Source organism: Salmo salar, chromosome 21, assembly GCF_965601325.2.
Source record: "Salmo salar chromosome 21, fSalSal1, whole genome shotgun sequence".
Taxonomy (NCBI): Eukaryota; Metazoa; Chordata; class Actinopteri; order Salmoniformes; family Salmonidae; genus Salmo; species Salmo salar.
The window spans coordinates 24,319,810-24,343,194 of record NC_138311.1 but is presented as its reverse complement, the minus strand read 5'-3'; the positions used below and the strand labels follow the sequence as shown (position 1 = coordinate 24,343,194).

At 41.7% G+C, this 23,385-nt stretch overlaps 2 protein-coding genes across 18 annotated transcripts in view; one reads left to right on the top strand and one right to left on the bottom strand.

Moving 5' to 3' along the window:
- Positions 1–617: 617 nt before the first annotated feature.
- Positions 618–9,476, top strand: LOC106581970 (T-cell surface glycoprotein CD3 zeta chain). The gene is made up of 7 exons (XM_014164569.3): positions 618–924; positions 6,032–6,126; positions 6,329–6,373; positions 8,222–8,293; positions 8,395–8,430; positions 8,602–8,661; positions 8,937–9,476. The coding sequence occupies exons 1-7, from the start codon at positions 873–875 to the stop codon at positions 9,033–9,035; spliced, it is 459 nt and encodes a 152-aa protein (XP_014020044.1). The 5' UTR covers positions 618–872; the 3' UTR covers positions 9,036–9,476.
- Positions 9,351–23,385, bottom strand: part of pou2f1b (POU class 2 homeobox 1b) — a 30,397-nt gene continuing 16,362 nt past the window's right edge. For 11 of the 17 annotated variants that reach the window (XM_082967048.1, XM_082967044.1, XM_082967050.1 and 8 more), the window contains 7 exons: positions 23,119–23,259; positions 22,849–23,004; positions 22,294–22,488; positions 22,067–22,172; positions 21,594–21,933; positions 21,216–21,316; positions 9,351–19,087 (listed from right to left, as the gene is read on the bottom strand). In XM_082967048.1, coding sequence (XP_082823174.1) covers positions 18,813–19,087; positions 21,216–21,316; positions 21,594–21,933; positions 22,067–22,172; positions 22,294–22,488; positions 22,849–23,004; positions 23,119–23,259 — 1,314 coding nt within the window. In that variant the 3' untranslated portion in view covers positions 9,351–18,812. Of the gene's footprint in view, positions 19,088–21,215; positions 21,317–21,593; positions 21,934–22,066; positions 22,173–22,293; positions 22,489–22,848; positions 23,005–23,117; positions 23,260–23,385 lie in introns of all 17 variants that reach the window. The other 6 variants (XM_014164557.3, XM_014164552.3, XM_082967057.1 and 3 more) reach the window with 3 other exon arrangements.

The window sequence follows — 23,385 nt, the reverse complement described above, 5'->3', positions numbered from 1 at the left end:
GGGAAACAGTGTTTAAACCCTTTACAATGAAGATCTGTGAAGTTATTTGGATTTTTACGAATTATCTTTGAAAGACAGGGTCCTGAAAAAGGTCTGTTTCTTTTTTTGCTGAGTTTATATAAGCACAACAAAAAAACATCAACTCACCTGTTGATATCAATGGTACACCATAGAGATCAAGTTATTGTGTACCTTAGCTTTGAAATGTTTTGATAATTTGATATCCTTGCTCACTTTGTACAATACTGGAGCTGGCACCTTGCCATGGTGGGGTAGATTGCACGTTTTTGTGATGTGACCCTGTGGGCTGTAACAACAGCAACCAAATTTAGGCTCTTGCAGGTTTAACAATCCAGTTGTGCTAATAATCACAGTAATGCTTACCCTCTTGTTTATTATTGCTTCATTCGACAGCTGGAGGAAGCACACAGTACCTTTAGAAAATTAAGTTGATTTTACATTCATAGGCTGTCTGTTGATAAATCATGAAATCTGTTACAAATGGAGATACTGAGGAGCTGAACTTACACTACGGAAAAACAAATGCTAAGAGAAAGAGTTAAGGGCATGAAATAGAGAAAGAGTGGTGGTTAGAGAGAGGAAGAGACAATGAGAAAACTAAGACAGAAAAAGACAAGTATATATGCTTAGGAAGGTAAAAATAAGAAGCTTAGATAGATGGGGAGAATGTAGGAAAGAGAAAGAGGGGGCAAATACATTGGTGTCAGTGCAGCCACTTCCTGTGATCAGAGAGAGAGAGAAAGAAAAAAATTAAGAGAGCCCTTTAGAGCTAGCGCCACTCATTCAGCCCAGGACAGAAAGAGAGGGATCATCACCCGTGTCCTTGTAGAGAAATAGAGAAAAGAGGAAGCATGACCATTCCATGGAGGACAGGTGTCATGCTGATGTTTTTTTCTTCTGCAGGTAAGTGCCAACCTAGATGTATTACGGTAGTCACTAAATAGCCATGGTAGACTGCACAGAAGTGGCGATACCATCAAAACTGTTCAGCAAGTATATGAGCTGTTTGTTCTGAATTTATGTGTGAGGGCTAAGGTTAGGAAAATGGTACATTAAAGTTGTGCGTTTGGTTAGAAAGGGATTTGAATGCTTTCTAGTGTGGCTAGATAGTACGTTTCCTGTGCTACTGTGTATATGCTCTGTCCAAAGCCCTTCGATGGCGTTCCTCTCCCACCCTCACCGCCTTCACTTCCTTACCCACCCAGAGGTGCTCTGTCCTGGGTATGAAGAGTGTCCTCCCCCTGGTCAGGAGAGAGAGGCAGGCTCCAGGAGATATATTGCTCTGTACCCTACCTATTTGTTCATGTTTGTGATTTAGTGGCAACCTTTCTACACATCTATTTTTAGAGTCTGCGAAGAACATGAAAGCTTAGACGTGGCCTTGTTTGTTTCCGCATTACCAGAATGGCAAAGTCACAGACATACACATATGCGAAAGAGTAGCACCTGTTGGTGTTTGATAACTGAAAACTAGAGAGTGATTATTCTGAGACAATGTTGCTTCTGAATAAAGAGGGGCTCAATAGTGAATTTGAAATAAAGTCCTTGATGCAAAATCAAAACTCAAAAAAGTGAATCTTTCCAATGAAGTAATCCTAACATACCATACATTCACGTGTGCAGGTCAATATCCTCAATTAAGTGTGTGTGTGTGTGTGTGTCTGCGTCTGCATACGTGTACAGATGTAGGATCTTAATTTAATTACTATTTTGTTGCTGAGAATTTTCCTGCAAAGAAGGAAATGCAAACTTGTAGTGTATTTGAGTTTTAAAAAAGTGGGAATTAATAACCTGATATGGATAGGGGGCAGTATTTTCACGGCCGGATGAAAAAACGTACCCGATTTAAACGGGTTACTACTCTTGCCCAGAAACGAGAATATGCATAGTATTAGTAGATTTGGATAGAAAACACTCTGAAGTTTCTAAAACTGTTTGAATGGTGTCTGTGAGTATAGCAGAACTCATATGGCAGGCAAAAACCTGAGAACAAGTCAACCAGGAAGTGGAGAATCTGAGAATTGTAGTTATTCTTTATAGTCCCTTTCAAAACTACAGTATCTGTGGTGTTACGTTGCACTTTCTAAGTCTTCCATTGGCTGTCTAAAGCCTTCAGAAAGTGGTTTGAGCCTTCTCCTGTCACTGGGCAGAGTATAGGAGCTCAGTTACTGAGTGGTCTGCCTGGCAACAAAGGGATTGGATATGCGCGGTCCCGCGAGCTCGCTGTTTTTTATTTTTCTCCTTGAATGAATACGCTATTGTCCGGTTGGAATATTATCGCAATTTTACTTTAAAAATACCATAAAAATTGATTTTAAACAGCGTTTGACATGCTTCTAAGTACGGTAATGGAACATTTTGACTTTTTGTGTCTCGAATTGCGCTCGCGCGTTAGCCTTTGGATAGTGACCTGAACGCACAAACAAAACGGAGGTATTTGGACATAACTATGGATTATTTCAAACAAAAACAACATTTCTTGTGGAAGTAGCAGTCCCGGGAGTGCATTCTGACGAATATCAGCAAAGGTAAGAGCATATTTCTAATACTAATTCTGAGTTTAGGTTGCCCCGAACTTGGCGGGTGTCTGAATAGCTCGCCATGATGGCGAGCTATGTACTCAGAATATTGAAAAATGTGCTTTCTCCGTAAAGCTATTTTAAAATCTGACAGCGGTCGCATAACGGAGTTCTGTATCTATAATTCTTAAAATAATTGTTATGTATTTTGTCAACGTTTATGATGAATATTTTTGTAAATTCACCGGAAGTTTTTGGTGGGAATACATTTTCTGAACATCACGCGCCAATGTAAAATGCTGTTTTTGGATATAAATATGAACTTGATTGAACAAAACATACATGTATTGTGTAACATAATGTCCTAGGAGTGTCATCTGATGAAAATCGTCAAAGGTTAGTGCTTCATTTAGCTGTGTTTTGGGTTTTATTGACACATGTCCTTGAATGGAAAATGGCTGTGTGGTTATTTTGGTCTCTGTACTCTCCTAACATAATCTAATGTTTTGCTTTCGCTGTAAAACCTTTTTGATATCGGACAATGTGGTTGGATTAAGGAGAAGTGTATCTTTAAAATGGTGTAAAATAGTCCTATATTTGAGAAATTGAAATTATTGGATTTTTGAGGTTTTTGTATTTCGCGCCACGCTGTTCCATTGGATATTGGCTAGGCGTTCCGTAGATGATCACCAGCTGGCCCCAGCTAAATGGTCTTATGCATTTCCCCCCACACCTTTCTTACACTAATAAGTGCAAAAAATTACCCAAGCAACAGCTTCTCTAGAAATCGCTGAACTACATAGTGTAGAGGCAAACCACAGAAAGATTGAGAGAGATATAGAGCTTCCCCTTTTTACTGACAGTGAGACTTATCTATATTTCCGATTACATGCAGACTTTCTCTTACTTTAGTGTAGTGTAGTAAAATGTCTCCAATTTCCACCTATGTAAATATAGGTACAGCTCTGTGCTCAGAACTACCCCATTCTCCTTTCTAGTTAAGTATCCATCCACCTGTTTACAGTTTTTCTCAATCGAGTACAAGCATTTTTTGGAACAATGTTGATTTTCAAAAACAAGGTCCACAAGACCCACAACTCTGTGGCATTTTGCAAAACAGTAAATCTGTTTTCAAAATGTAGTTGCCTTCTCAAAACATAAATACATTCATCAAAACTATATTATACCATGCAAATTGCAAATACATTCATCAAAAGAACGGTACTGCCTGCAAAAAGATTGAGTCCAAGCACACAAACAGAAAGTAAAAAAATTCCAGTAGATCAATACATTTTCTTTGCCGTCACTAAATCATGATGATCAAAATTGAAAGAACATCTATCCATAGGTGCAGAATTATGGGCAATTATTCTGTTTTTTATGCAAATTTCACCAAAAAATGTCATACACATCAAATATTCCTGATGAAATAAACACATTTGTGAGGATTCATTCATCGGTACTATCAAAATCTAATTCTATTCAATACATTCTATTCAATACAATGGCTGGTTTGCTTATAGTCGGAAGTTTACATACACTTAGGTTGAAGTCATTAAAACTAGTTTTTCAATCACTCCACAAATTTCTTGTTAACAAACTATAGTTTTGGCAAGTCGATTAGGACATCTACTTTGTGCATGACACACGTAATCTTTCCAACAATTGTTTACAGACAGATTATTTCAATGGGAGCTCAATGGGATTATTATTTAATTTATAATTCACTGTATCACAAATCCAGTGGGTCAGAAGTTTACATACACTAAGTTGACTGTGCCTTTAAACAGCTTAGAAAATTCCAGAAAATGATGTCATGGCTTCAGAAGCTTCTTATAGGCTAATTGACTTCATTCGAGTCAATTGGAGGTGTACCTGTGGATGTATTTCAAGGCCTACCTTCAAACTCAGTGCCTCTTTGCTTGACATAATGGTAAAATCAAAAGAAATCAGCCAAGACATTATAGACCACCACAAGTCTGGTTCATCCTTGGGAGCAATTTCCAAACACCTGAAGGTACCACGTGTCTTGTTTTGCATGCTTTGTACAAAATAATAAAATGTAGTACTACAGGATATTTCTTAACGTAGCTCTTTATTAGCTAGCTACAACTGGCATGTTCACTTATCTCCAACCATGATCAACTGACCATGACCTAACCCTCTGGGTGGTCTTAACCAATCATAGCACAGTATGATACAGCGGTTAAATGCATCCAATTATAATTCAGTATGTTTACACATATGAATATTACACCACGTTCATCTGTACAAACAATAGTACGCAAGTATAAACACCATGGGACCACGCAGCCGTCATACCGCTCAGGAAGGAGACGTGTTCTGTCTCCTAGAGATGAACGTACTTTGGTGCGAAAAGTGCAAATCAATCCCAGAACAACAGCAAAGGACCTTGTGAAGATGTTGGAGGAAACGGGTACAAAAGTATCTAAATCCACAGTAAAATGTGTCCTATATCGACATAACCTGAAAGGCCGCTCATCAAGGAAGAAGCCACTGCTCCAAAACCGCCATAAAAAAGCCAGACAACGGTTTGCAACTGCAGATGTGGACAAAGATCGTACTTTTTGGAGAAATGTCCTCTGGTCTGATGAAACAAAAATAGAACTGTTTGGCCATAATGACCATCGTTATGTTTGGAGGAAAAAGGGGGATGCTTGCAAGCCAAAGAACACCATCCCAACCGTGAAGCACGGGGGTGGCAGCATCATGTTGTGGGGGTGCTTTGCTGCAGGAGGGACTGGTGCATTTCACAAAATAGATGGCATCATAAGGAGGGACAATTATGTTCATATATTGAAGCAACATCTCAAGACATCAGTCAGGAAGTTAAAGCTTGGTCGCAAATGGGTCTTCCAAATGGACAATGACCCCAAGCATACTTCCAAAGTTGTGGGAAAATGGCTTAAGGACAACAAAGTCAAGGTATTGTAGTGGCCATCACAAAGCACTGACCTCAATCCTATAGAAAATTTGTGGGCAAAACTGAAAAAGTGTGTGCGAGCAAGGAGGCCTACAAACCTGACTCAGTTACACCGGCTCTGTCAGGAGGAATGGGCCAAAATTCACCCAACTTATTGTGGGAAGCTTGTGGAAGGCTACCCAAAAAAGTTTGACCCAAGTTAAACAATTTAAAGGCAATGCTACCAAATACTAATTGAGTGTATGTAAACTTCTGACCCACTTTGAATGTGATGAAAGAAATAAAACCTGAAATAAATAATGATCTACTATTATTCTGACATTTCACGTTCTTAAAATAAAGTGGTGATCCTAACTGACCTAAGACAGAGAATTTTTACGAGGATTAAATGTCAGGAATTGTGAAACTGAGTTTAAATGTATTTGGCTAAGGTGTATGTAAACTTCTGACTTCAACTGTATTATACCCCCCCCCCCCCCCTTCTCTGCGCTCGTGTGTGTGCTCTGTCTTTGTTTTAAAGACTCTTCATCTTCTGTGTGCCCTGTAGAGGCTTCATTGAATGAACCGGTCATCTGCTACATACTGGACGGAGTCCTGATTCTCTACTCCATCATCACCACCGTTCTATTCTTCAAAGTGAAGGTGAGTCACAATACAGGTGGGTAATGCCACTTCCATTGTCTACCAATGATGAGGTACTAGTTATTTAAGTGTATACAGTGAGGATGAGTTCGTGCACAGGTTACAGAGGCGTGTTATCGTTCAATTGAATACATATAAATGGATGTAGAACAGTGTTATCAACTCCTTGTTTCTGCCCCTCCCCTCTTCTCTCTGTCTGCAGTGGGGCCAGTCTGTAACTGAACCTGTGGAGGACTCCACATATGCAGTGAGTTTCCTACAACGTCCCATACCTTTTTTGTGTGTGTGTGTGTGTGTGTGTGTGTGTGTGTGTGTGTGTGTGTGTGTGTGTGGTGTGTGTGTGTGTGTGTGTGTGTGTGTGTGTGTGTGTGTGTGTGTGTGTGTGTGTGTGTGTGTGTGTGTGTATGGTGGCATCATGGACAGACATGGTACTGACATTCTGAATGTACAGTACCGGTCAAAAGTTTGGACGCACCTACTCATTCAAGGGCTTTTCTTTATTTTTACTGTTTCTACCTTGTAGAATAATAGTGAAGACATCATTACTATGAAATAACACATTGAATCATGTAGTAACCAAAAACGTTTAAAAAAAATCGAAATATATTTTTTATTTTAGATTCTTCAAAGTAGCCACCCTTTGCCTTGATGACAGCTTTGTACACTCTCCCCATAGTATTCTCTCAACCAGCTTCACCTGGAATGCTTTTCCAACAGTCTTGAAGGAGTTCCCACATATGCTGAGCACTTATTGGCTGGATTTCCTTCACTCTGCGGTCCAACTCATCCCAAACCATCTCAATTGGGTTGAGGTTGGATGATTGTGGAGGCCAGGTCATCTGATGCAGCACTCCATCACTCTCCTTCTTGGTCAAATAGCCCTTACACAGCCTGGAGGTGTGTTGCGTCATTATCCTGTTGAAAAACAAATTATAGTCCACTAAGTACAAACCAGATGGGATGGCGCATCACTGTTGTAGCCATGCTGGTTAAGTGTGCCTTGAATTCTAAATAAATCACTGACAGTGTCACCAGCAAAGCACCATCACACCTCCTCCTCCATGCTTCACGGTGGGAACCACACATGCAGAGATCATCCATTCACCTACTCTGCGTCTCACATAGACACGGTGGTTGGAACCAAAAATCTCAAATTTGGACTCATCAGACCAAAGGACAGATTTCCACCGTTATAATGTCCATTGCTTGTGTTTCCTAGCCCAAGCAAGTCTCTCCTTGTTATTGGTGTCCTTTAGTAGTGGTTTCTTTGCAGCAATTCGACCATGAAGGCCTGATTCACGCAGTCTCCTCTGAACTGTTGATGTGTCTGTTACTACTGTAAGTCGCTCTGGATAAGAGCGTCTGCTAAATGACTAAAATGTAAAAATGTAAAATGTTACTTGAACTATGTGAAACATTTATTTGGCCTGCAATTTCTGAGGCTGGTAACTCTAATGAACTTATCCTCTGCAGCACAGGTAACTCTGGGTCTTCCTTTCCTGTGGCGGTCCTCATGAGAGCCAGATTCATCATAGTGCTTTTTGGTTTTTGCGACTGCACTTGAGAAACTGTCAAAGTTCTTGAAATGTTCCGCATTGACTGATCTTCATGTCTTAATGTAATGATGGACTGTAGTTTCTCTTTGCTTATTTGAGCTGTTCTTGCCATAATATGGACTTGGTCTTTTACCAAATAGGTCTAACTTTTGTATTCCACCTCTACCATGTCACAACACAACTGATTGGCTCAAACGCATTAAGAAGGAAAGAAATTCCACAAATTAGCTTTTAACAAGGCACACCTGTTAATTGAAATGCATTCCAGGTGACTACCTCATGAAGCTGGTTGAGAGAATGCCAAGAGTGTGCAAAGCTGTCATCAAGGCAAAGGGTGGCTACTTTGAAGAATCTCAAATATAAAATATATTTTGATTTGTTTAACACTTTTTTGGTTACTACATGATTCCATATGTGTTATTTCATAGTTTTGATGTCTTCACCATTTTTCTACAATATAGAAAATAGAAAAAATAAAGAAAACCCTGGAATGAGTAGGTATGTCCAAAGTTTGACTGGTACTGTATGTTTTTGTAAAGGAACTCCTGCCGGGTACTATTGCTGACAACTATGAGGATCTAAGGACTGACCAGACTGCAGCTACTAGACGGGTGAGTGAGAGGGCTGTTATGACTAGCGTGTGAGAGGGGCCATGTTATAATTCTGAGCACAGTCTTGTTAATGCGTTCATGTTTGTGGTTGTCCCTCTTAGAAGCGCAGACAGGAAGCTAGTGGCGACACATACCAGGTAAGGACTACTCCTTATATACCACAGGCTTATAACCGTGTTCCAATTCTGAGATGTTGCAGAACGCTGTGATCCTAAATGCAGGTTCATCCACTTCTGCAAGCCTTCCATTCCAGGGGAGCTTTATTAATTCATTGACCAATACCATAAAACTTGTGTTTTGTTTTCTAGGCTCTCCAGATAACAGATGATGGGAGTGAGGCCTACCAGGTGATCGAGTCCAAGGGGAGGGTAAGAATCACATGGAGTGAACAAAACACATGACTCAGCCCCCTGTGCTGAGTCATGTGAACTACATATCTGCATTTACTGGTGTTGTGACATAGAACATTGAAAATCTATAGGGTACGTACATTTGAGTGTGGATAGTCATCAGTGTGTCATAAAACTTACATGACTAGACTAGGGCAATACAAGTGAAAAGTTGTCGTCCAACTTAATCAGTAAAATAGCTCCTGAAGGCTATTAACCTACACATTCTTCCTGTGGGTTCTCTCTTCTCACAGACTCGCAAGAAGGACAAGAAAGCCAAGGTCCCCCAGCCTCTCAGTGCAAACACACAGACTCAGACCCGGCCCTCCGCCCCGCCACCACCTCCAAACTGATCTGACCCAGTCAGCCCTCGGCACGGAGGCAGCTGTTTACTCCACTGGCAGGTCTCCCCTGCACTGATCTGTCAGCTTATATCTCTGAAGATAACAGTATAGAAGGTTATCTGCTTTCTGGCTATAGCAGTGTTCTACTCCTGAACTCAACTCCCTGCCCTGTTATTGCATGTTACAAATCAGCAGAAAAGTGTGCATGTCTTATCTATGTGTATTATCATGTCATTTGTTAAGTTTATCGATCGCTTTCTGTGCCCTTTATGGCTGTATGTGGTAATGTTGATATTTTGACCATAATAAAAGACACAGTACACGTTCCAATGTTAAAACACTTGGAAAATGGTTTAATGATGTTTACAACTAAAGAGAACTGTACAGTTACAGTAAAATATTGTTTATATATAAACAAATAAAATACAGCAGACAAATGCATCAAATCTACCATGTGTCCTGATTCACATACTTTAAAATGTTCTACACAATCTTTCAGTTCTATATGCCGCCACCTGCCATGTCTGGAGGGGGGCGTTTCGTAGTCGGATCTGAGGCATGTGTCCATGTGGCAACAGTGAGCAGTGTTTTAGTCCAAACTGGAACGGTGGACCCGCGCGTCACAACGACAGCGTGGCTCCCAGAGTTCTAGAGTGACAGACAGGGATTATTCAGAGGAAAGACTACAGTCTGGGAGGATACAGTGGACACATTCCTTTAGTTTAGCCCAAGCTTAGTTTACAGAGGAATAATTACTAATGATTTTACAGAATGCATTTCTCAAAAATCCACAAACAGAAGTAATATGTACAGGTTGACTTTTTTTTTTATATATATATATTTTTAAACCATGGTCACTTGGGCCGTGTTGACTGATATGATCACACACATAATTTGACACCCAAAACATACAAAAATACTATATCTTTAACCTACCAAGTGTAAGACAGTTCTGCAATTAGTTCCATGCTGTGACAGAAAAAGAGCAATACACCAAACAAACGAGAAGTTTTTCATTTAGGTTTCTCAGAAATATACCAAAATATACATCTATGCTTTGGAATTACTGAGGCTAGAACTAAAGCCAGTGCTGGGTTTGTCTCTTAATACACAAGCTGCAGGGTGAGAGGAAGGGAGAGAGAGAGCGAGTGACAGGACAGAGTTATCTTTGGTATCTGCGTTTGTAAAACATTAAATATTTGGATATTTTTGCATTGGGATAATGCTTGTGAGATCCTACAACTCCCCACTTGGAATAAAGCATCAAACAAAGCTTCCCTGGGACCCCATTGGTCAAAGGGTTTAGCCAATCGGACACGGGCCATGCAGAGTGAAGGACCATGATGCATAGTGTCAAAGCTGAACAGAGAGAATTGAGAAACATAGTAAGAAATGAGAGAGGGAATGTAAGAAAGAAAACAGTGGTGAGACAGAGAGACAGAAACAGTACCCTAGAACCAGAGAATGTGTATCCTAGAGACAATCTATCCTGGCAACTACAATGCACTGACTTGGAGCCAAACAGACGCACTGTACCCAAGAGGCAGAAACAGTGTATTTTCGTGACAGTCTTTAAACATGTGTGTCCTAGCAACAGTTCTTCAGACAGACAGACAGACAGAGACAGTGAGTCCTGAGCATAAACAGTGTGCACAGGATCAACCCTCAGTGTGTATTAACAAACATCACCCAGCCACCACGGGATTGGTTAATTGACCTGTCCATCAGAGAAGCCCACTTTGCCCATCCACACTCAACCTATCCCCATCCACAGGCACTGCTACAGGTACCAGCTGTGTCCACGGTGCACACACAGCTCTGCCATACAGGTGTATTGACTTTACAGGTGTGCACAGCTGAATGTGTGTCTCATGGGATAGTGAGGCAGAGAGCGGTGAGAGATGGTGTAGTCCATATACAATCACTTTAGAAGTCTTTGGTTAACGTTCCCACAGGAAAGAAAGAGAGCACAGCAAGACAGAGTGCCACCAGGTGAACAGACACACACACCAACATCTACAATTAGAATCTAAATTAGAATAAAATAGGGCAGGATTGTCAAATCATAGAAAACAGAATGGAGGGGTAAATCAAATACATACTAGTGGTAAATATTTCAGAGGTAAAACCAAAGAAAAATGTGGATAATACTTTCAGCCTTATAATATGAGACAATTGGAGGTTGAGGTCTGAGAGGCCAGTGTGTTTAGGGAGACTGATGGGGATGCTCTTGTAAAAAATGATAATAATAAAAAAAAGCAGACATTCTGGTACTGGTGCGTGTCTCCCCCCGGTGGCTGCAACTGACACTGTACACTAAAAACGGACACCTGTAGGCTTCTCTGACAGGACCTTGATGTTTATGGGTTTTTTATATTCATCTTTACATTTTTATTTCTAATGTAGATTAAAGCAAGTTTCACTTAGTCTCGAGTTAAAAATGAGGTATACAACAGCTCCCTTAACCCAGCTAGTTACCCCAGACTTACTGGTGCCGTTCTGCACTTTCCCTTTACACCCACCACACACCACAGTGGGGGGTAGACCACATGAATCAACACAGATCCACTTCTAGAGCATCAGACGAACCAGAGAGAGATCCAGATCCACAACTGCACAAGTCTTATACTCAGAGGAAACACCTATTCAATATTATCATCCCCTTCTTCCCTTGAATGCTTTTATCATAATCTTATCTTTCTCTGTAAACTGAAAACAAATGCACCATCATGGTCTGCAGTCAGCACTCCCTTCTCTCGACCAGCACTCCCTTCTCTCAATCACACACACGAACACACACGCACCTGCTGGAGTTCAGTTATTAGTAAAGCTTTTCTATAGGTATTCCAACCTGTATGAGTCACCCTAAAATCATAGGGAGCAACATAACCGCGCCAGAACAGCACTCTCCCAAATTATGCCTAAAATACACTGCAGATTTTCAGCAAAGAACTATGCACTGAGTGAGCTAGCTAAACACAAAAGCTAGCGAGGAGGTAGCCTCTCTCACTAGATTACTCTCATACACTGTCGCACAAACAACAATATGCTACAATGCTTGTCTTCTAAATAACAATAAGGCATAAATGTCAATGTTAATCTTTTGTCAAACCTAGAAAGACAGTGATCTTGCCCTCTCATGCTATACAAAACAATTAAAGGCATACGTAATAAAAAAAACATTCAAATGATTGTTAAAAACAGCACATCAAATCAAATCCATAGTAAACCAAACAACCAGACAAAAAAAGATGATGAAAGATTAAGATCAGGCGCTTCAGTCTGTTTGTTCCCCTAGCAACTGCACAAGCAGGGACTGTCCGATTGAAGCACCACAGCAAGCCTCTCTCACTCAAGAGACCACACCCACACATGTAATGGGCACAGGTGTCCGCAAATCACGCACCAAGGGGGTGCGGTCAAAGTTTTTGGTCTTGACATTAATAAAAATATGTTTTTTTAAAAGGTTTTTTTGTATAAGTATGACAAAACATTACATTCAGTCTTGATAACATACTAGTTCAAATATAAAATATGAATATCTTACATAAATTGTATATATATTTATATATATTTATCTCTAATCCTTTAGTCGTTCCTCAGATAAATATTTCAGTAACTTCCCATGGTGGCCAATGGTTCACCAAGCTTCACAACTTCTTTGTGACTACAAACAGCACTACAAATAGGACTACAAGTCCCATTCGGCCTGCCATGACCTCAAGGACAGAAAACCAGTGAAGTGAGCAGCATCGAGACATCAACCCAGAGAAAGGCTTTCGCTTTGCTTGGCAAGGATCATAAAATCATGTCAAACCTGGAAATACCCCATAAGTAGTAGTACTAGAAAATAGCAGTAGTTTGTCCTAGTTTTAGATAACGATTACTCTTTTGTTTATTTTTAAATGGCAAAGCCATTCAGTACTTGTACCAGTGGAGGCTGGTGGAAGGAGCTATAGGAGGACGGCCTCATTGTAATGGCTGGAATGGATTCGATGGAACGGAGTCAAACACACGGTTTCCATATTTTTGATATGTTTGATACCGTTCCATTGATTCCATTCCAGACATTACAATGAACCCATCCTCCTACAGCTCCTCCCACCAGCCTCCACTGACTTGTACATTCTACAATATTCTACGGGTGTGAGATTTCTTAAAGTGAACCTAATGTTTAAGTGATGCTGAGGTATTCAGTCAAAGTAATTCACGGGTAGAAAAAAATGTACATAAAAATGTATTAGCGTAGAGAGATGTCTCTGCTTTTTCACACTAGGCAGTCATTAATCTGGTTATGTTAGAGCCGATAGAAGAACACTACTGTTGTGTGGGGTTGTTGTTTACGAAAGGGGCAGCTCGATAAGGGCGGCACAGGGGCTATGTTGTTTGGGTACAGGTCAGGGATCTTGGCAGGTCCGAAACATCTTTACTGGTGCTGACAGTGGATGAGCCCCCATAGTAAAGTTAGTTGAGCGATGAGAGGAAGGAGAGAGGGCTTCAACCACGTGACCTGAGAGCTGCTAACAGGATGTGGTTAGAAAGCTAGAAGAAGAAAACGTGCAGGTCCTTGTTCCTTAGAAGTGGGTTAGAGGTGGGGGATGCCAAAAGGATTCAAATAGGTGGGTATAAGAGAAGACAACTTGTCAGTAGTAGTGTGTAGGATAGTGATCGTGTGAACAGCAACTTGCGCGAGCACACAGGCACAGCAGCTAGTGAGAAAACAACTTTGGTTCAAGCTTTTTATTTCATGGCTGAGGATTGGTAGAAAAACTAAAACGGACAGCCCCTACCTGACTACTGAATGCCTGACTACAGCCCAAACTGCTGCCAAAGCAGATACGCCAGTCTAGAAAGGATCACAACACAGTCCGCCATATCATCATAGGGGGAAACGTAGAGAAACAGGAAAGAGTATTGAGGGCAAGCACCCACTGATATCATATAACCACTACCATTCAAACCTAAACACCACTCAAATATATTAACTTTATACAGGGGGACAATACCCCTGACCTCCCTTCCTCCCATCCCTTTCTATTTGGATATTTGCGCTGCCACTTTAAAGCTGAGCAGGGAAAGCCTTAGTCAAATTAAAAAATAAGTTTGTCTTTGGAAAGTGATCATCAAAATATTGCATTTTTATCTCCTGTTGTCTAGAGGGAGAGCTTGTACTCAAATATTTGACTAGGCTAAGCTACACTGACAATACACAGCAACAAATATTTTTGGTACAACTTGAAGTAAGCTAGTCTAAAGACTACAAAAATATAGGACAGAATGTTGGGACAGAATGTTTAACTTCTCTAAAACAGGCAGACTGCAGTTCATAAATCCAGTTTTTTTGGTACAGATACTGTGCACAAGTAGATAAAGCGGCATTAAAAAATCTATCAGAGCAAAAACAGACAACGACCCCATCTACCTCACACCAACTTCATCCAGTTGGCATGAAAACCATAGACACCAACCGACATAGCAGTCAGAGAACACTCAGGCATAGAACTCCATGGATCATACAGCTAACCCCCTGCCCCCAAACCAGTTAAAGCTCTAAGCGTTATCATTTCAGTAATTTCATATCAGTGTCTACGGTCCACACCTAGACTACGATTTACAAAATGGTGGCAGGCAAAATATATTTTTTATATAAACAAACTCAGTGTTACCAGACAGAGAGGACCGGAGAGAGAACACATGGTCAACCCCACTCCTTAAAGCAACGATAACCGTTATATCGGCCATTTATTATTACTCGGTTTTAAAGCCTTATAACCACGATTAGAAATTGATATACAGTACCAGTCAAAACTTTGGACATACCTACTCATTCAAGGGTTTTTCTTTATTTTCTACTATTTTCTACATTGTAGAACAATAGTGAAGACATCAAAACTATGAAATAACACATGTGGAATCATGTAGTAACCAAAAAAGTGTTAAACAAATCAAAATATATTTTATATTTGAGATTCTTCAAAGTAGCCACCCTTTGCCTTGATGACAGCTTTGAACACTCTTGGCATTCTCTCAACCAGCATCATGAGGTAGTCACCTGGAATGCATTTCAATTAACCTGTTAGGGCTAGGGGGCAGTATTGACACGGCCGGATAAAAAACGTACCCGATTTAATCTGGTTACTACTCCTGCCCAGTAACTAGAATATACATATAATTATTGGCTTTGGATAGAAAACACCCTAAAGTTTCTAAAACTGTTTGAATGGTGTCTGTGAGTATAACAGAACTCAAATGGCAGGCCAAAACCTGAGAAGATTCCATGCAGGAAGTGGCCTGTCTGAGAAGTTGTGTTTCATCTTGGCTCTTTTTATTGAAGACTGAGGATCTTTGCTCTAAAGTGACACTTCCTACGGCTCCCATAGGCTCTCAGAGCCCGGGAAAAAGCTGAACGATATCGAGGCAGCCTCTGGCTGAAACACATTATCGCTTTTGGCAAGTGGCCGATCAGAGTACTATGGGCTTAGGCGCGTGCCCGAGTCGACCGAATGCTTTATTTTCTTTTGACTGTTTACCTAAACGCAGATTCCCGGTCGGAATATTATCGCTTTTTTATGAGAAAATGGCATAAAAATTTATTTTAAACAGCGGTTGACATGCTTCGAAGTACGGTAATGGAATATTTAGAATTTTTTTGTCACGAATTGCGCCATGCTCGTCACCCTTATTTACCCTTTCGGATAGTGTCTTGAACGCACGAACAAAACGCCGCTGTTTGGATATAACTATGGATTATTTTGAACCAAACCAACATTTGTTATTGAAGTAGAAGTCCTGGGAGTGCATTCTGACGAAGACAGCAAAGGTAATAACATTTTTCTTATAGTAAATCTGACTTTGGTGAGTGCTACATTTGCTGGGTGTCTAAATAGCTAGCCCTGTGATGCCGGGCTATCTACTGAGAATATTGCAAAATGTGCTTTCACCGAAAAGCTATTTTAAAATCGGACATATCGAGTGCATAGAGTAGTTCTGTATCTATAATTCTTAAAATAATTGTTATGCTTTTTGTGAACGTTTATCGTGAGTAATTTAGTAAATTCACCGGCAGTGTTCGGTGGGAATGCTAGTCACATGCTAATGTAAAAAGCTGGTTTTTGATATAAATATGACCTTGATTGAACAAAACATGCATGTATTGTATAACATAATGTCCTAGGGTTGTCATCTGATGAAGATCATCAAAGGTTAGTGCTGCATTTAGCTGTGGTTTGGGTTTATGTGACATTATATGCTAGCTTGAAAAATGGGTGTCTGATTATTTCTGGCTGGGTACTCTGCTGACATAATCTAATGTTTTGCTTTTGTTGTAAAGCCTTTTTGAAATCGGACAGTGTGGTTAGATTAACGAGAGTCTTGTCTTTAAAATGGTGTAAAATAGTCATATGTTTGAAAAATTGACGTTTTTGCATTTTTGAGGTTTTTGAAAAACGCACCACGGGATTACACTGGCTGTTACGTAGGTGGGACGATTTGGTGCCACCTACCCTAGAGAGGTTAACAGGTGTGCCTTGTTAAAAGCTAATTTGTGGAATTTCTTTCCTTCTTATCAGTTGTGTTGTGACAAGGTAGGAGTGGAATACAGAAGATAGACCTATTTGGTAAAAGACCAAGTCCATATTATGGCAAGAACAGGTCAAAAAAGCAAAGAGAAACAACAGCACATCATTACTTTAAGACATGAAGGTAAGTCAATGCGGAACATTTCAAGAACTTTCAAAGTTTATCAAGTGCAGTCGCAAAAACCATAAAGCACTTTGATGAAACTGGCTCTCATGAGGACCGCCACAGGAAAGGAAGACCCAGAGTTACCTCTGCTGCAGAGGATATGTTCATTAGTTACCAGCCTCAGAAATCGGCAATTAACTGCACCTCAGATTGCAGCCCAAATAAAGGCTTCACAGAGTTCAAGTAACAGACACATTTCAACATCAACTGTTCAGAGGAGAATTGCTGCATTAGAAACCACTACTAAAGGACACCAATAGAAAGAAGAGACTTGCTTGGGCCAAGAAACACGAGCAATGCACATTGGAATGGTGGAAATCTGTCCTTTGGTCAGATGAGTCCAAATTTGAGATTTTGGTTTCCAACCGCCGTGTCTTTGTGAGACGCAGAGTAGGTGAACGGATGATCTCCGCATTGGTGGTTACCACCGTGAAGCATGGAGGAGGTGTGATGTTGTGGGGGTGCTTTGCTGGTGACACTGTCAGTGATTTATTTAGAATTCAAGGCACACTTAACCAGCATGGCTACAACAGCATTCTGCAGCGATACGCCATCCCACCTGGTTTGCACTTAGTGGGACTATCATTTGTTTTTCAACAGGACAATGACCCAACACACCTCCAGGCTGTGTAAGGGTATTTGACCAAGAAGGAGAGTGATGGTGCTGCATCAGATGACCTGACCCCACAGTCACCCGACCTCAACCCAATTGAGATGGTTTGGGATGAGTTGGACCGCAGAGTGAAGGAAAAGCAGCCAACAAGTACTCAGCATATGTGGGAACGCCTTCAAGACTGTTGGAAAAGCATTTCAGGTGAAGCTGGTTGAGAGAATGCCAAGAGTGTCAAAAGCTATCATCAAGGCAATTTTTAATTTTTTAATTTAACCTTTATTTAACTAGGCAAGTCCGTTAAGAACAAATTCTTATTTACAATGACGGCCTACCCCGGCCAAACCCGGACGACGCTGGGCCAATTGTGCGCCGCCCTATGGGACTCCCAATCACGGCCGGATGTGATGCAGGCTGGCAAAGGGTGGCTACTTTGAAGAATCTAAAATCTAAAATATATTTTGATTTGTTTAACATGTTTTTGGTTACTACACGTTTCCATATGTGTTATTTTATAGTTTTGACTATTTTTCTACAATGTAGAAAATAGTAATAATAAAGAAAAACCCTTGAATGAGTAGATGTGTCCAAACTTTTGACTGGTACTGGATATCGGAGTTAAAGCTTAAATTAATGTTAGACGTACAAAGTTCTGAAAATGTCCACTCACACACACTAAAACAAGAGAAAACAAACTAAGCGCCTCTAAAATATAACTTTGATTTGTGCTGAGGCCTGTCTAACAGAGCCAGACACTAAATAAATTCAAACTATAGACGGGGAAACACGCAAACCCCCCTTTTAGTGATGATGTAGATTGTGAACTTTAGTAGTAAATCATTTTTGTTAGAAGAAAAAAAAGTCAAAAAAGTTAAATCAAATTTTTGGTTAGAAGTATTTCAGAAGAAGTTCTGAACAGGGAAGAGGAAGATATATACTTTTGAAAAAGGCGACAGAGAAGAAAGAGGGAAAGCTAGGTGGTCCCTCAGGGGTCACAAGGAGCACAGACCATAGAGTTCAAGATGATCCTGCCTCAGAAAATGGCCGCCCCAGTCCTCCTGTGTGACCCGCTGCGTACACCGACAAAAACATCCAGGGAGTCGCACATCGTTTTTGGAGTACAAGGGAAAAGAGAGAATGAAGAATGAAATAAAAACGTAAAATATAAATTCCAACCCTCTTCACAGAGGATTTCTTTTTGGTGGCAGCAAAAGGATTAAATAATGATAGATGACAGGCAGAAGGACAAGAAGGAAGAGGATGAAGAAGTGGATTGAGCCAGTAGCCTAAGGGCAAATCTTAAACAACAGCCCTATTCCCCATGTAGTGTCTTACTATGGCCAAAGCCATCCATATCGTACACAACATTTAACCAAAAGTAGTGCACTAAATAGAGCATAGGGTGTCATTCGAGGCGATTTGAGCCTTCAGCTTCACTGGGCCTTGGAGGCAGTGGTGATGGTGGAGACGGGCACTGGGACGGTCGCCGTGGTGACCTGGTGGTTGGCTGTGACCTGCAGGGCTCCTCCCCCGGCGGCTCCAGCCGACACCAGGCTGACGGGGTTGCTGGTGAGCAGGGACAGATTCTGGGGGTTCAGGAAGAGGGGTTGCACCAGGTTGGGGGTGCTGCCAGCCGAGGTGTTAGCGAACAGCAGGTTCCCACTCCCGTCCAGCGAGGTGATGGGGAGAGTGCCACCCGATGCCAGAGCTACAGGGGGAGGAAAGGAGGGACAGAGGGGGTTACCTAGCTATTTAGCCATCATCAGTTGGAGCAGAGTTACAGTACCTGTGGATTGATGGGGATGGGTAGTGTAGCTAGCTAGCCGCTGGAGCTGTGAAGAGTTCTGATTACGTCTCAGACACAACGATGTCAGTGACAAGACCAACGTGTGGTGAAGACAAGGAGAACAGGTGCACTAGTGTCAGGTATAGACTAGTTATACAGGTAAATAAATGTACTGCAGTGGTTTTCAACCTGTGGTTCTCATATTTTTTACGGAATAGGTTGAGAACCGCTGGGTTAAGGTACCGAGCAATGAGAAAAGTACTTATATATATAGTGAGGTTGGATAGACAGTATAAGTTCCAGCTATATAACATGAAAATAGCATATGTATATACAATACTTTCAGAAAGTATTCAAACCCTTTGACTGTTCAACATTTTGTTGTGTTATAGCCTGAATTTTCAATTTATGAAGTTCAGATTTTGTGTCTCTGATCTACACACAATACCCCATAATGTCAAAGTGTAATTATGTTTTTAGAAATGTTTACAAATTAATTAAAAATGATAAGCTGAAATGTCTTCAAAAGTAGTCAACCCTTTTGTTATGTAAAGCCTAAATAAGTTCAGGAGTAAAAATGTGCTTAACAAGTCACATAAGTTGCATGGACTCGGTGTGCAATAATAGTGTTTAACAGGATTTTTAAATGACTACCCCATCTCTGTAGCCCACACATACAATTATCTGTAAGGTCCCTCAGTCGAGCAGTGAATTTCAAGCAGATTCAACCACAAGGAAGCCCGTACAGAATAAAAATATTTTTTAAATGCATCCCGTTTGCAGTAAGGCACTAAAGTAATACTGCCAAAAATGTGGCAAAGAAATTAACTTTTTGTCCTGAATACAAAGCGTTATGTCTGGGGCAAATCCAACACAACACATCAATGAGTACCATTCTTCATATTTTCAAGAATGGTAGGAGCTGTATCTGTCACACCCTGATCAGTTTCACCTGTCCTTGTTATTGTCTCCACCCCCTCCAGGTGTTGCTTGTTATCCCTGGTGTTTATATCACTGTGTTTCCTGTCTCTCTGTGCCTGTTCGTCTTATATGTTCCAAGTCAACCACCGTGTTTTTTATATGCTCCCGCCTTTTCTATTCTCTTTTGCTGGTCCTCCCGGTTTTGACCCTTGCCTGTTTTCTGGACTCTGTACCCGCCTGCCTGACCAGTCTGCCTACCCAGTCTGCCTGCCTTGACCTCGAGCCTGCCTGCCACACTGTACCTCCTGGACTCTGAACTGGTTTTGACCTTTTGCCTGTCCACGACCATTCTCTTGCCTACCCCTTTTGGATGTAATAAATATCAGACTCAAACCATCTGCATCTGGGTCTGGCCTTGTGCCCTTATAGTATCATGTTATGGGTATGCTTGTCATCGGCAAGGACTAGGAAGTTTTTTAGGATAAAAAGAAATGGAATAGAGCTAAGCACAGACAAAATTCTAGAGGAAAACCTTGTTTAGTCTGCTCCTAACAGACAAATTCACCTTTCAGCAGGAGAATAGCTAAAAACTCAAGGCCAAATATACATTGGAGTTTGGAGCTTACCAAGACAACATTGAATGTTCCTGAGTGGCCTAGTTACAGTTAACTTAAGTCAGCTTTAAAATCTGTTGCAAGACTTGAAAATGGCTTTCTAGCGATGATCAATAACCAACTTGACAGAGCTTAACAAATTGTTTAAATAATAATGGGAAAATATTGTATAATCCAGGTGTGCAAAGCTTTTAGAGACTTACCCAGAAAGACTCACAGCTGTAATTGCTGCCAAAGGTGATTCTAACATGTATTGACTCTGGGGGTTGAATACTTATATAATCACAATATACTAGTGTTCTATTTTCCATAAAAAAAATATATATATATATATTTAAAAAAAATATTCCACTTTGACAGAGTATTTTGTATAGATCAATGGCAAAAAATGACAATTCATTTAATTTTAACAACAAATTTTGTAACAACAAAATGGAAAAAGTCAAGGGGTGTGAATACTTTCTGAAGACACTGCGTACGTGTGAGATGCAGAGTAATTAAACAGGTGTACTTGCCGCTCCATAGACCTTGGATGGTGGCCAGGGTGCTGTTGCTCAACATGGCGGGGTTTATAGCCCCTCCAAGCCCACCCGGAGCCAAGCTCAGCAAGGCCCCCCTACACACAGAGACACAGAGACAAGTATAGTCAGACAGACAGAGACACAGTGATTCCAGTAGAAATTACCCTGAATTCCTCATTCCTCCCTCAATCCCTGAGATTGTGATGATCATAGCAATGAGCGTTCAACTAAAACTATTACTACTATGACTATTCAAAATAGTTTCAACATGGCTTATATCATATTTTAGATATACATGGGCACTGGAAATATCTTCATGTAGTTTGACGTGTGTTGTGATCCTGCTCAGAAACCCTTTCTCGTCCTACTCACCCAGGAGTGAACTGCGAGGATGCCATCAGTCCTGGGTTAAGTCCTGGGTTAAGCCCAGCCATGGAGGCGTAACTAGAACTGGTGGGTAACTGGGCAGCGCCTTGCAGGGCCGCTGACAGCCCCGGTCCAGCCACCATCACCTGACCTGTCCCCAGATTGGTTGCTAGGGACGATGGCGCCTGCGTGACCACCGTGTGCTCCTGGGTTCCACCCGTCTCCGCCGCCGTGACCTGGAGGGCCGTGGGGCAGGAGCTTAGCGAGGTGGAGCTGGTCACCGCAGTAACCATGGGTGCCGTAGAGATGACGGATGCCGTGTTTGTGGTCGCTCCGATCGTCGTGCCTGAGACGGAATCCGGAGGGTGGTGTTTAGTTTTTAAGTACAAGGTGGGAAACGGGAAGGGAATTATGCCTGATTCCTAATTTGAGATTTCTTTCCTCAAATATGATCCTGTCCCTCCCCTGTCCCTGTGTACCTGTCAAGGTCAGGCCGGAGACGCTGGTGCTGGTGAGAGGCATCACTGGGTTTAAAGTGAGTGTGGTTGGTGTGTTACTGGTCACAAGGCTCGCCGTACTGGCCACCTGCACCAGGGAAGGAGAAGAAAAAAGGCTTGAACATGGAATAGAAAAAAAGACACTTTACTTGTGTGTGTGTGTATGTGTGTGTGTGGTACATGTACATGCCAGTGTGTTTTGTCAATACCAAGGGGCTAGTTGGGGTGAAGATGGTTTTGATGGGGGTGCTGCCTGTCCCTGTGATGCTGTGTCCGCTGCTGGGGGGATTGATCCTCTTCTCTTTTTGCCGACGGTTACAGAACCACACCCGGATCACCTCCTTCTCCATGTTGAGCTGGTCAGCAATTATGGTGATCTCCTCAGAGGTAGGTTTTTGGTTCTGCTTGAAGAGGGCAAAAGACCAGGTATTCCTTTCAGTATGGGGCAGTTCCTTTCAGTATGGGGCAGTTCCTTTCAGTATGGGGCAGTTCCTTTCAGTATGGGCAGTTCCTTTCAGTATGGGGCAGTTCCTTTCAGTATGGGGCAGTTCCTTTCAGTATGGGGCAGTTCCTTTCAGTATGGGGCAGTTCCTTTCAGTATGGGGCAGTTCCTTTCAATATGGGGCAGTTTACCAGACATGCAGAATGAAGTGTTTTCCATTTCATTTGATTCCCTTCCTAATGGTTTAAGTGCTAAAATTGGTTGATGAGGTAAGTTAGTGAAGACAAGTGAGCGCTAATCTAGACTGTAACATTTCGCTCACCTCCAGAAAGCTCTTTTCTAAGGCCACGCGGATGTTGGTCTCGATGCTGGTCCTCTTCTTGCGTCGGCGGTTGAGTCCCTCCATGCCCAGACCGGGGGAGCCCAGGCCGCAAGGGCTGGACAGGGCCAGGTCAGACGACAGATTCTCTGCACAAACAGCACCGCGACAAGGGACAGGGACAGGGGTAAAGACCAGGTACTCTGCAGTGCATAATACGGTACACAATAGAGTACAAACACACACAGCTGTCGGTCAGCTCAGAGACATACCTGCATCGTTGAGCCACTTCTCCAGAAGTGGCTTCAGCTTGCACATGTTCTTAAAGCTGAGGTTCAAGGCCTCGAAGCGGGAGATGGTGGTCTGGCTGAAGTCGTTACCGTACAGCTTGCCCATGGCCAGGCCAACATCCCCCTGGGGGAGACAGAGGGTTAGGGAGAGCTCTGTTGTTAACACAAACACACACACACCTTCCTGCAGCTCGCTAACACCCCCAAACACACACACAAAATGTACACACGTACACACGCCTTCATACAG